The sequence below is a fragment of the Lepisosteus platostomus genome, chromosome 6 (assembly GCF_059453375.1).
Source record: "Lepisosteus platostomus isolate fLepPlt1 chromosome 6, fLepPlt1.hap1, whole genome shotgun sequence".
In the NCBI taxonomy this organism is placed as follows: Eukaryota; Metazoa; Chordata; class Actinopteri; order Semionotiformes; family Lepisosteidae; genus Lepisosteus; species Lepisosteus platostomus.
The window spans coordinates 24,069,436-24,083,821 of NC_142616.1; the positions used below are offsets into that span (position 1 = coordinate 24,069,436).

The 14,386-nt window shown below is 39.9% G+C and overlaps 1 protein-coding gene across 1 annotated transcript in view; it reads right to left on the reverse strand.

Annotated features, from left to right (window-relative positions):
* Nucleotides 1-491: 491 nt before the first annotated feature.
* The window catches only part of marchf5 (membrane-associated ring finger (C3HC4) 5), a 38,236-nt gene continuing 24,341 nt past the window's right edge, over nt 492-14,386 (reverse strand). The window contains exons 3-6 of the mRNA XM_088634969.1: nt 5,327-5,457; nt 4,471-4,654; nt 3,661-3,827; nt 492-2,720 (exon numbers count right to left, since the gene is read on the reverse strand). Of these exons, the coding sequence (XP_088491095.1) occupies nt 2,604-2,720; nt 3,661-3,827; nt 4,471-4,654; nt 5,327-5,457 (599 nt within the window). The 3' untranslated portion in view covers nt 492-2,603. The remainder of the gene's footprint in view (nt 2,721-3,660; nt 3,828-4,470; nt 4,655-5,326; nt 5,458-14,386) is intronic.

The following is a 14,386-nucleotide window of genomic DNA, read 5'->3' on the forward strand; positions in this document are numbered from 1 at the left end:
CCCATTAGCATTTTGATGCTTCACTTCCTCAGAACAGTAGGAGTCACTTGGAAACACACACCCGTGTGGAGGAAGCAGAAGAAGAGCCCGTTTTGAAGTGGTGCCTAACATGAGGATTGTTCCAAAGCTATTGGTTTTTCTTGTAGTGAAGAAGGCAGCAGGCTAGCTGAAGGCTTTCTTACAGCCATGTTAGGTTCTACAGGAGGCAGCATTTTAAATGTAGGAACTCTTTTGAATCTGAGATGAAAGTAATAAAAGTAGTCCTTTATGCTTGTTGTGTCTGATAGGACAATAGGGTGTACAGGTAGTGGACAAATCCGTGATTCGTGTAAATGAGTATATATTGTAGGCAAGGGCTTCCACACAGGTGGGGCTCATGTGTTAAGTAATGCCACACATGGTGTCCCGAGACCCTACTGAAGGACTTTATATAGGCTTCTCCATTTTTCTGCCCACTACCTATACATATACAATTATTCACACACAGTATGTAAAGAAGAAAGATCATTTATTTTAAAATCGAACTCTGAAAAGGATATTGAAAACCTTTCACTTCTACAGGGTATACCAAAAGACAAAAGCTGATGCTTAATTATAACTCCAATCATAATCAAGCAGTGAAAAAATACATTTATTCACAATTATCAACCATGAAACTATAAAGTCAGAAGCAATATACTGTACAATGCATACAGATTTTTACAATGTAACTATTCATCATTTGGCATTTATATATACTTTACAATAACAAAAATGTCATAGCATTAATCTTTTGTGGCTTATTTTAAAGTGTTGCTGACACGTATCTTGGTGGTAGGAAATGGTCCAGCTGTACATTAGTCACTCGACACCTGGCCACAAAAGCCTGAAACGTATTTTTTTGGTTGCCTTTAGATTTAACAGTCATTGACCCAACAAACTTGGCTTCTGTGTTGTCTTACAGTGATTATTTCCGCATTTGGCTCGATATAATCTCTATTACAAGTTAACTTCACATCAACATTTGCAAAAGAGAGCCGAAGTTTTAATGAAAGTTTTCAATGGCTACTCTGCATACAATACAATGAAAATGTTTAGGTCACAGTAACAGTACTAATAGTACAAGCGCACAGTTTCTACGCAAGCAAAAGATTCTGCCAAGACAAGCTTTTGTTTTGCTGTTACTGGTTTACGTATACTGTGTCTTTAAAAGCAAACATTGCAATTCCAGTATAGCTGACAGGACAAATATCTAAAAATCAATTTATAAGCTCCATAATTGAGTGTCTGAATTAATAACAAGAGCTCTTTTTCTCTCAGATAACAACAAAACCATAAGAGCTGGCACTGTATGTACAGTATACATCCTCATCTTACCTTATGTCTAATTTATTTTTTATTTATTCATTTTATACCTGATTATTAAGTGTCATTATGTGTGCACAGAAAAATAACTCCATGCTTGATCCTTCAGGTTTCAGAAGAACTGCACAACAAAAAAGTTTTTTTTACAGAACATGAAAGAGGAGGTTTTAAAATTAAATGTGATGAATATTCACACTTCCAAGAGAAACAGAGTCAAAGGCATACGTGCAAGGAACTACTCGCCTCACGTCTTTGGAACTAGGCTGAATCTTCAAGGCTTCATGTTTTAATCATGTGTAAATCACGATATTTCTGACACTACATAGCTATTTCATTGTGTTAAACTAAACAATGTGTAGTTTGTTCCAGGTACTAGATTCATCAGTATACTTTTTAGCTTGTGTTTACATTTTATGATTTTTTGGGGGAGAGGGCTGCCTGAACCAGAATTTATATTCTCAGTACCACACCAGTTTTTTATTTACCACACTCCATATCATCCAGTTATATTTTTTGTTAGATAAATAGAATCATTTCCACAAAATTGCATTTTAGCCATACTTGTATGTATTGTTCCCATCAAATGATACTGCCTTCATTCTAAATGTTTCTTTCTAAATGTTAAGAAAGTGCACTGGACAAAAGAAACATCAGAGAGGGAATGGGGAGGGGGAACAATAACTTCTGTTTTAAGTAACAACAAAAAATACAGCTTTACAGAAGGAGGAGATATGATTTCCTAGACCACTGTGGGCTATAGCAATCCCATATATACTGACAGAGATACTTAAAATCTAGCTCCAAAACTGAGCTCACAGCAAAAAAAAAACTTGCAATCTTGTAAAAGCAGTTTTGCGGAGTTAATGCTTCACATCTCTTTTACATCCGTTATCTATCCCTTAAAACGCTATACATGCTGATTATTAAAAACAAAACACTGAGTCAGTCACATAAAGCGCTTTCTCCCGTACCTCACATTTGCGGCTACAATGTCTGCAGACAGCTTTTCAAAACGTGCTACAAAGTACTGAAAGAAAATCACATTTCCTGGAACAAGGGCGAGCATGCTGCAGTTCCCCCTCCCAGAGATTTTGCATTTCAAATGCCTTTATTATGTTTGTAAAAAAATAAAGTACCAGCACTGTACAATAATTCCATACAACAAAAATATTACTTGATAGAACCAATATAGCACGGTCTAATTTAGTGGATGAAGTCTATTGTACAGCAGTCACAGTTCACTGGTTCAGATGGAGACTTCAGGCCTCCTCCTGCTCTGGGTAATTGAGGATTTTGCGGTGAGCCTGGCGCAAGTACTGTTGCTGTTTGAAGTACACCTTGAAAGCTCCTTTAATGGCAACAAAAGCAATTCCACCCTGTGAACGAAACAGATTCAATATTTATACCTAGCAGGAATTAAAAAAAAAAACATTATCTGATAGAAAATGCATATAGCCTTTATATGTCTGCTTCCAATCTTCAAATACCGTACTTCAAAGTCACTGTTACAATGGTTTTGATCTCCATCTTTGAAGGGACAATTCCAAAGTAAAAACTTTAAGCTCTATTAAAAACATTGAGCAATGTTTGAAAAGGGGCCATTTGTGAAAACACGCTCTCATCACCCCTCCCATTCAGTTGCTTTAAACCCATCATATCGAATAAAGCAAGACTTCACAAGACTGCCTTAATACGAGGATAACGTACACAGTATAAAATATACATTTAATAGCAGTGGTTACTGGAGTCACTCTTGCATGAGGGCTTTATGGCTCAGAAGGTGCCTATCGAAGCCTTCCACTCTTTCTGAAATCTTTCTTGGTGTGGTGTCATGTGACCTTTACAAATACTTCTGCTGTCTTTCCAGGACATTTCAAATTCCTTTCTTTAAAAAAATCACAGCAAGATTGCACTGCTACCATTTTAATCCTCTGCAGTAGAGGAATGTTCAGACTTTGCTTTCTAGTTCAGAAGCTGCACGAGAGACCTAGTTGTCCAATGGCAAATGTCAGCTGACAAGTAAGAGGAGCTCCTAGAATTACCCGGTTTATGAATCCTCTTTCGTCTGGCTTCATTATTCAGTTTCAAAGAAAGCAAGCTAAAAAGGAGACCATTGTTTCTGTGAAAGTTGTGGCCTCACACCAAGCCACCCATAACTATGAAAATTTCAACATGAATTATTTCCCTGAATAGAGTATTTATACTCTTATCTGGGCTTGATGATAAAACACGCCTGACTCCTTCAGGGCTTGCTGCCACAGTGTCACTGAGAATTGGTGGCAGGCCAGTTACACAGAAAGGTAATCATGTTCCTACCAGAATAGTCCTTTGTAGATTAGAGTTGACACTACTGAACATCAGCTTTCCCACAATAGTGGCGATTGTTGGAAACACTAGAGCCCCACAGAGGATGCGAGTGGCAGAGACATGATCTGCTAGTGGGCTAGCCTCAGCTGGGATCCGAGGAACAGGACAGCCGATGCCTGCAGACAGAGCAGCCGGTCAATACAGAAGCACACTGCGGCACCGCACTGCACGGATAATACAGCACAGATACCAGAACAGCGCAAGCGTTGACGTTGAAAGATTCTAATAAGAACAAGTCATGATGGCCGTAAAAACAAACACAACCATTCTCAATGCTTAGCGGTTTCCCAGGCACAGTAATCTCATCTGCCACAGAAAACCAGATATAGACACATCCCCCGGCACTGCACTTGTGCTTTGGCTTCTCGCACTTGTGCGTGAGCAGCAAGCCGAGCCTGTGCTTGGAAAGGTCAAGGGTCCGGGTCTGTTCCGTCTCAGACTAGGATCTGGTGTCTGGACATTGATCACTTTCCTTGATGAGCTTAGTGGAAAAAAAGTAAAGGCTGCTGAGGAAAGGAAGCCAATGGGGACGCCTGGGTTACTTTGTTAGACGTTATGGGTGTAGCGGAAACAGATATTGCAGATGGGCTTTTCTTTGTTGACAATGTTCTGCGGCTAGATTTCATTCTCGTTTGAAAACGGATCTCGGCAGCACGAGTTTACATAAAGCTTTAACTGAATTTGCTTTTCAATAGTTATGCAAATGTGTGTTTTTTTTCTCTTTACATCCCTCCTCTGCAAGACGACTTCTTGCCTTACCTGGAAAAATACTGTTTAAAATCTGCAGTTTGTTGGAGTACTTGCGCCACAGCCTAAGCACATAGTCTTCCCAGCGGATCATTTTGCCCAGGATCAGCATGACGGGGATTGTGGGAAGGCCGATCAGGAGGAACAGAGGGTCCGCCCTCTCCATCACATCCAAGCCTTCTTTGTGTCCCACGACCTAGGAGAGAATCAGCAGTCACTCACCGTGCACTTAAAGATCTTGTTTATGATGTGGGGAATGATGAGCACAACTGCGAACATCTTGTCTTCATTTTAACTTCAATTAACTAGATGGATACCCTCACTTCAGATGAAAACTGTCGTTTTCTACTTTTTGTCAATGCAAAAAGTTAATGAATAAAAAATATATCCATACAAGAATGAATACCATTGTTAGGCTAGGCCATATGGCCCACACACATCTTTTAAAAAAAATAAAAGACTTAGTTCCACACGCTTGCTGTAATTTTGATTCTTAATGGCAGGATTTGCAAAAACCTTCAGTACCGTGCAAGCTGAACAAAAGCACCATTCCTGCTGGTTATAAAACCTTGCTGCAGCGAGGTGGAATTAAATTCAAGGATATTTAGAGCTCAGCACAGCAGGCACTTAATTAAAAATGTTCGTACATTCTTTACTGCAGCAGAATACAAGGAAAACAAATGAGGATTTTCCCAAACATATTTAATGATAAAATTAGCATGTTTCAGCTGTTGGTGTCTTGACAAGAGGAAAAAAAAAAGCTAAACAAGCACAACGGATTAAATAAGGCTTGCTCGTTTTTTTGCAGTATAAACATGCTCAGATAAATGACCTGCAGAATTTTCCGCCACATAAACAAAACGCGCACCTGCATGACAGTGACGGCCCCGTACGTGACTGCGGTCCAGTAGATCGACCCCACCATGATTCCTGCGGCAGCGAACGGACAGGCCTTGGAGATCAGCCGGTCTGCCAGGTCTAGAACGTACACCACTGGACCTGGGGAGAGCACAGCACACTGAGGAGGGACTCCGGTGGAACTCAGGAGCCACAGGAAAATGCCACACCTGCCGCATTGCTTGTGCGGCACAGCTACAGTGGTGCAACACCTTAACTCGTTGTGTGACGGCACAATTCAAAGGTGTCTTTATCCGCCCCTCCTGAACGTTCTGTACATGGTGGAATCCATTAATTTAAAAAAAACATTAAAATGTGACCTTAACACCTACTTTAAAACTAATGGAGCAGAAAATGTATTTAAAAAAAAGGACAGAAAAAAGTGTCCCCATCTCCGTAAATAGTCTTAGGTCTTCTGGCAACTTAAGCATGTGAATGTAACTTTCAATTATTTTGCATTAAATCTGGGTTAAAGATAGGACTGATCCATTGAAATTACAAGGCTTTTACAATGGAGGAAAACGTTATCATTAGGCCATAAACATTGAACCATGTTAGAGAAGCCATAGCTTAACATATAAATGCATTTAATTTTGCAAAATAGTGAGGATATTAAATAGGATTATTTTACTTACAATAGCAATAATGTTAAAGGAGTGAAAGCCCAGCGCTGAAAAGTGTAAAAGAATTTAGAAACCACGAGCGCTTCAGCCTTGCTTTTTGAAGTAACACCCTTCATGTACCCTTTCCTTTAAAACAATGTTTCAGTTTTAAAAAAACAGAGTAACCTCACCTGAGAGCCAGTGATGTAAGATGTGCATAATGAGATAATGTTCAGGCTTGAAGAACAATGCATACATAGTACTACATCATCCATCAGAACAGCTCATAACAGCAGAAGCAATCAAACTCATTTCCTTCCAGCAGGGGTCACAAAAACCATGCTCTGCCAACAGAATGTACTCTTTTCTCTGATTAAGAGTTCATGCCAGCAGGCAAAAGCCCAGGGAACACGTAACACATCTAGGACATAATTTAATATTGATAAATCATGACTATGCACCACATAAGGACTGCCTTTAATATTTCAGCATAACCCATCAGCTACGGATATACCTACTCCTTCTTGAAAGGTGCTTGTCCCCTCATGGGCACATATGAAAGGCATAAGAATTGCTTCTAAATAGATCTTTCATTTCCAGAGAAAGGAGACAACTGCAAGCTGGTGTATCAGAAACGTATGACCAGCTTTACACTGCTTTCTATTAAAGAAGCTGCAGAGAAGACTCTGGCTACCAGGGGCATGAACACAATGATCCAGTACTGCACTCCTAAGATACGTCAGTGCCCAAGAAAGATTTTATGTGATTGCAGAACTTATCGCCCGTTTCTGTACTCAAAACAAGGAATTTACTTTTTTAATGCTTCAAAACAAAAAAGGAAGCTGAGGCCTCAACTTATTCTTTTGCCTTGAATCTGTTAGACTCCCAATTAGAGAGCAACATATGAGAATGGTTAGTTCAAGTTTACCTGACAGTTTAAGCCCTACCTTTTCTTGCTTTTCAACAACAACTGATGTTTTCTCATTTACCACTTTTTCTGCACAAAATTGGATTGCATTGCTATTTCCCACAATTTATTTTGCATTAACAGAGCACTTTTCTTGTTTTGCTATTGCTATTGATGCATATACAATCCCTGGGAGCGAGAACGATGATTCTGAGAGTGAGAAAGGTTGGAAGTTTTCGCAGCACTGCTCTTTGTCACTTGTCACACCACCAGCCTTTGAAGGAGCCCCAGACATTTTGGTAATGACAGCAACCCAGAATAAGGGTAATCTCACCCGCATGTATGATCCAGAGAAATGACATCGGAAGCTCCTAAAGACTCCTGGGAGCTGGGCTGTCATTACTTCTTAGTGGGGCTGTGGTGTCACGTTGTAATTAGCCTAGACAGAATTATTACAGAATTTCTTTACATTTGCATAGACACAAATGCCGTTTAATTAGTTTATTTCTGCACCACATTTTCTCCAAATGAAAAATTTCCTTTCCCACTTTCAGAAACTATACATACAGTACCAACGGGGGGGCTCATCCAACCATTTCCTGAAACAACATGGCTGGGTAGATTGTTCCAGACCCCCTATCTGTGTCCTCTGAGTCGTGTTTCGCGTTTGATTCTGAAGGAGTGCATTGGGTTTAATCTTTCAATGCCTACAAGGATTTCAAATACTTGAATCAAGACCCTATCTTAGTCTTGCAGAGCAGGACTGGAGAAGATTTCAGCTATTGAGAAGCTAATTCTGGTCAATACCACTTCTTTATGAAAGATTTTAGCAGCAAAACAAACGTTGATGATACAGATACCATGCAACCAATGAAAGCAAGCACAATGCTGATGAAGACAGTGATCTGGGACTTCCATTAATGAACCTCTTAAGCAATACAGAGCAATTTAATGTCGTCCTTTCACCAGGGGTAGTGTAAACAGGTCTGAATGAAATGTTCCTTTGTAACATTTATTGTTCATTTGGCAGCAAAGGGCTACCAGACAGTGCTGTCCTTTGTCTTTCTAAAGCAAATCACATTCAGAATCTCCTTCAAGAACTGCTTCCTCTTGCATCAGGGTGACCTTTTTTTAAGTATGGGATTTTTTCCTGTAAAAGAGCATTCTGTCGATTCCATAATGTGGGTTCTGACGGGAAAAAAAAAACAAAACCAAAAAAAGCTTGGTCATTTAATACCTTAATAAATCTGACCTCATATCAAGTAATCCCAATCACAAAAAACAACATATGTACTTGGCTAAATTCCACCCTGGGCTTGCTCTCTCAGGTCTATATAAAGCTCCCCGTTAATTCAATTGATGAAGCAATTTCTCGCTTCTCTATCTGATCTGCTGTGTAATGGGGCTGCAGGTGCATAATGGCTGCTGTGCACCACCCAGGTGGGGGCTGCAGTTTAGTGGCAGGTTTCCCCTGCTATATATAAAGGCCTCTGGGCTCCTTCGGGATGAAAAGCACTATATACAGTAATGCCGGGAATGACTTTTCCTTTATAAATCTGTGAAGACGAAGCCCTCCGAAAGAAAGGGGGAGATGAAATCCAGCTGCTGACCTGTGCACCCCATGAATCAAATGAAAGAGTCCAGATGGCACTCTGTGACAAAGAAATATGTAAACCAAGAAGAGGTATGAATCATTGGGAATCAATACAAAATAACCAGGAAAAATAACCAGCCACACGTCACTGGCTAGTTGAATACATGGATGTTTTTTTAACCATTCCCCCCCTTAATTCCCAGGGTAGGGTTAACAGCCAGATTTCTTTTACTACAGACATGACTCATGACCCTAAATACACAACCTCACACAGACAAAGATGGAACTCATTCTAAAATGCAAAGCCGCTTGCTTATAAGTGAGGAAGTAAAGTACATTTCCTTTACTACTCGGATGCAGTACGTATGTAGCAAAGCATGGATTTAATAACAATGGACTCAAGGAGAATCCATCCACCCATCCATTTTCTAACAGCTTTATCCATTAACGGGCTGTGGGGGAGCTGCAGTTTATCCCTGCAAGCTACAGGCACAAGTTGGGGTACACCCTGAATGGGAGTGCAGGGCACACGCAGACACCAACACGCACTCATTTAGGGGCACTTTTCCCAGAAACGAAATTAAGTCACCAGTATGTCTTTGAACTGTGGGAGAAAGCTAGAGCAACCAGAGGAAACCCACAGAAACATGGGGAGAACATTTTAAACTCCATCCAGATGGCACCCCCCAGAAACCAAACCCAGGGCCTCAGCACTAACCATCCTTCAGGAAAGCTCTCCCAGACAATATGAAAGCACTGGAAGTAAGAATTCCTCATGCACATCAGGCACATGGTGAAAATGGTTCTTGCACCCTGGTGATGCTACATCTCTAACGCCGACAGCTCCAAAACACGACAACTTTGCCCATCACAGGACAACCCCGACTAAAAATGTCCTGCCTCATCCAGTTTTTCTTGGTTAGCCCCAACGCTCAGTGCACTTCCAAACAGATCGACGTCTGAATCTCCTCGCATTGTGTTTTCTGGGCCTTCTAGAACTGGAAGAGCGCAGGCGTTCCCTTGGCTCCAAGCGCAGCTGGTCGCTGTGAAACCGACACCCCCACAGCTCTGGAGTAAGAGAAAGCCATTTTCACAGCTCAGCTAAATGCCACATCCTGAGCAAGCACTGTTTGAACAAAAGGGATGGAAAAGGGCAGGTGTCCAGGGAAACAGTTGTCTATCTTTTTCTCTGGGAAAAAAAAAAGAAATTATCTTTACAGTAGACGTCTCCTATTCTACACTCTCTCATTCCCAGAGCTCATCAGCTCTGCCCAGCGTCTGTCCAGTAGCTTGGAGAGATCTGCTATTTTTGCCAAGAAGACATGTGCCCTGGCCCTGAAAAGTCAGAAAAGAGTTGACTGGTATATCAATTTAATAGAGAAAAAAAATTTAATTCACCTCAATCCTATGTGTATTACTTTGTGGTTTTATATCCTGATGTTTTCAGCAGCAAGGATATTCAATAAAAAATGAGCGCTTTAAACAGCATTGCGCTTTCAATGTGAGCAAAAAAGTGTTTGTATTTATACTAGAACTCTAATCAGAAACAACAAGGGAATGCCACACCAGACTGCGAAATAAAAACATGGACAAGATCAGACTGCAAAAAAGTACTTTATTGCTTTTGAACTATTCAATGATATTCTGTAGCAGCAATAAGTATGCATTTAGAAATGTCTTAGGGGTTCCCATATATTAAATTCAAATATCTACACTGGTACTGGAATTTAGGTTAGATCCATCTGAATATATAAACTGATAAGAGCTTGAATGTCTTATGCATTAGTGAAATAAAAAAAATCTTTTGGCTTCCTGCTAGAAACTTTGTGCATGCAACCTGATGTCATTTTAACACTAACATTTCGTGACGTAGCACAAATGGCTTCCCTGGGTTCACACAGTTCATACCCAATGAGACAGGTGATTTCTCTTTAGACAATGTCATTAGCATGACCTTTGCATAAAGTACTTATATACAAGGTAGAACAAGGTTTCAGCTTTTGTGGCGGCACATAAGGCTGAGAGAAAAGAAAAAAAAAGACAAGGGCTTTCATCCCAGATTAGGATGACCTCTCCCCAAGCAATCTCAGGGATTTAAAGTTTTAAGTTTTAACTGCACATTGGACTTTGAAACAGACTTTTGCCATAGTCTTTTTGTATGCTCTCGTTCCTTGTGTCTCTTTTTGGGGTGTGGCGATTATCTAGGATGATATTTAGAAGAAAGAAACCTGATTTCAACTCACGGACTTATGAAGAACCTGTTTTTAGACCCATTACTTCCCTGCTGGTTCCAGTGACACGATATGTCTTGTGCGATTTCAGAAAATGATCCTTAAAAACCGGAGACGAAGAATGAAAAGAAAGCGTACATGTTTTACTTAAATAAAAATAAACCAAAACAATCTAGTTCACTGGCCAATAAAGGAAATAAATACGGACAGTTAATGTGAAAGTAATTTGAGGAAGCTCGGCATTAGAGAATATGCAAGCCAGGGTGTGATTAATTTTAAATCATTTTAAAATAACCCTTATAACTATATAAAGCTTCAGAAGCCTTTAATGGCAGATGTTTGAAATGATTTACAAATAGTTTCAGTTTTGTGCTCTAAACAGCTATGGCACAGAACTGCTGTTTGAGAATGTGATAATGTCTCAAAAACAAAACAACAGAAGTGGCTTGGCTCGGTCTGCTTCTGGGCAAACGTATTCAACATAACGCTCTGCAGCTGAGAATGTCATCAGAAGTACTCATACATTTTAGAAAACAGCAGGAGCACAGGAAATCGACATGCATTGTCACACTGCTTAGATGATGTTAAAAAAAGGATGCAACATCACATCTGACAGGACAGAAGTGATATTGATTGGCCTGCTCCGGAAACTGTAGTTTGACAATTGATAGTTCCGGAATTGGTCCAGGTGCTTGGGTCCTGGCTTCATCTTTGTTGAAGTTTGCAATGCTGACCTCTTTTCTTCATCTTAGAAACATTGCTCATTTCCAGTTTTCGCTATCCCAATCTGATGCAGAAAAGCACATGTGCGGTGCTGCATTTTCCTGGCTTGATTACTGCAGTGCCATGTTTGAAGCATTTACAGCACTAGCTCCTGCACTCGTGGACTTCAAAATAAAATTCAAAAGACTGCTGATCACCTTTAAGCCCTTGAATGGTTTGGTTTCTGACCGCATCACTGAGGTGGGATCGCCCTGTACGCCTACACGTCATGAGCACTCTTTGGACTCTGCCCTTGTTTCGGTTCCCAGTACAAGACTCCGAACACGGGGACCTGGGAGCCTGTGCTTGCTGTTCTGCTGCTTGGAGAAATAATCTCCCAGATATCAGATCTTGCAAGTCACTATCATACTCCAGCATTTCTATTCCATTCACTGTATTAAGTTGTACATATCTGTTATTGTTTTGGGTTTTTTTGCCTTTGACATGTTTTATTGAACTGTGCCTTGAAATGTCAAGAAAGATACTATATCATATAAAGATTAATTACAATTTCCTGATATTCTCCAGCATGAAACACTCTATGCAATTGTGAATATTTCTCTTATTTTAAACTTCACTTTTTTAAAACTGAATGTATTTCGGAAATGGTAAGTTGTAACCTTACTACAAAGTAACCTACTGCACAGGCAGGCCTCCTAGTCACGCAGAAGGTTTCCCATTACAATTAGAAGTGTCAGTCCTTTGTTTTAATCACCTTGCCGCTATGCCCCGAGTTCCACTCCCATTAGAAAAAAGATATTTGCAGGGACAAATTTGCATTCGCTTTGCTTTGCATAGTGCCATCTTCCACAGCAGAAAGCATTATTGGATTTGATATATTTCTTAACAAAATTAACAAAAAAAAGTAGCCATTCGGGCAATCCGCACCTTCATAGTTCTGACAGTAGATCTGTTACAGATCCTGATGCCTGTAAATGTCTTTTTTTTAAGAAGGAATACTTCTTTTTCATTTGGGAAATTTTTATTCAGGATACTGACACTTATTAAGACAAAGGGCATAGGTCTTCCCTTCCACTCGTTTGGAACTGGGACACACATGTCAAGACACTAAGAATAAGGTTTCCTGCAGCACAGTATTCCACCCTGTGCGGATGAATGAATGAAAACTGAGTGCACATTAAAATTTAAACGTAAAGAAACACAAGCACAAGTAGGTTATGCACTCAGGAACACCACAAGGTTCAGACCTTAACGCAATATTCATTTTTGCTTCTCGAGACATTTTTGTATTGACCTTTGGCTCACTTTTGCTTTTGTCAAGCACTTTCTGGTAATGATATTTTTTGCTGTTATTACGAAGCTGGTAAAAGGTATGTGAATGCAAAACATAAATAACCATGGTGCAACACAAAACCCGTGATCTGGTACTTTGCAAAGGAATTGAAAACTAGATGACATATTTGTCTTTGATCATACATTTATGTTAAAACATTCATTCTTATAAAACATTTATTCTTACAAACATAAAACCCAGGGTATATATTTCTGAGACTTTTTAAAACAGTACCGACACTGACTCGGAATATTTTTTCATTGTGCACGGCTCACTCGTAACACAGTGTACACCTGGATCAAAAATTGTTTTTTTTTACACAACGGTGCTCTCCATGGTGCAGAGTGTAATCCAATAGAAAATATGTCTTCCCTCCCTTGACAAATTAGGTGTTGCCCATTTGCTATTTTTTGTTTTTCTTTGTAATTCTGTAGGGAACCAATATGCATATCTGCCTTTTCAAAGTATTGTAAGCCTGGGCCATTGCATAAACCATTTGGCTTAAAATGGCTTTATGGTTTAACTTCAGTAATTATATTGGATTCTCATCTTCTAACTACCTAAGCAATACAAAATCCAGGACAGGAGGAACTAGGTCAGATTTAATGACTATTGGCAATAAAAACAGCTGAGCCATTTTTATATAACTGCAGCTATTGCTACACATTTCCTTTCTAGGACAGGCTTCTTGGAATGCTAACATGGTTTTACGATGTGCACATCCATTAATTTGTGGTGCAGATTCATTTGGATCAGGACTGGTGGTAAGGCAGTATGAAAACTCTAGCTATGCTGGCCTGAACTGCTCCAGAATGCATCACAAACTGGGCTGTCAACAAGGTTGAGAGCACAAAAGGGTACATATTAAAGAGCTAATTAACACTTGCAGGGTCTTTCTTCAGTGTTTGTGAAAGCTTCCCAAAGCAGCTTTAAACAGGAGCTGCAGTGAACAGGTAAGCACCCACCCCCACACGCTTTGTCCTACAGCTGAAGGTGATGGTAAATGATCAAGCTTCACTGCTTCTCAGCAGAGCTGCTTCTCTCTCTTAGGGATGGCTAAGTGTTTCCTGGCCCATGTCTTGACCCTGTCTTAGAAGCTAACTACTGACAGCACGCAAGATCTGTCTGAGGCCCATGTGGAGTTTTTACAAAACGCTTATCAACGCTTTTTTTCTGAAGAGAAAGCTGTACTGAGTCCTGCACTGCAGTATGGTTCACAGGCAAGGGTCGCTACATGCTTTACCCAACTCGTAAAAGTACATCTTTCAGCAAAAAAGTAACCGCGGATAATCACTAGCTGATTCTCTCTTTTCAATTCAATTCTACCCTTTCTCTTTTCTCTCCGTAATGTCTCAACAAAGCCACATTATTGATCACGCTTTATTGCAAAACCATAGAGCTTTTATTGAATGCAAGACTGTTATTTAATTTGGAACTACTCTAAATAATGTGTTTTAATGCAGTGTTTTACTCATGCCAGACGTAAAAGTTTACAACTGTGCTCCACATCACAGTGTTCTGCCTTAGGGATAGAATGGTGAAAGATCTGAACAGGAAAGGACACCATATATAGGAACGTTCTTCTTTTAATTAGTTGATTAACCAAATGACTGTTTTTAACAGACTGATCCAGTTTCATAG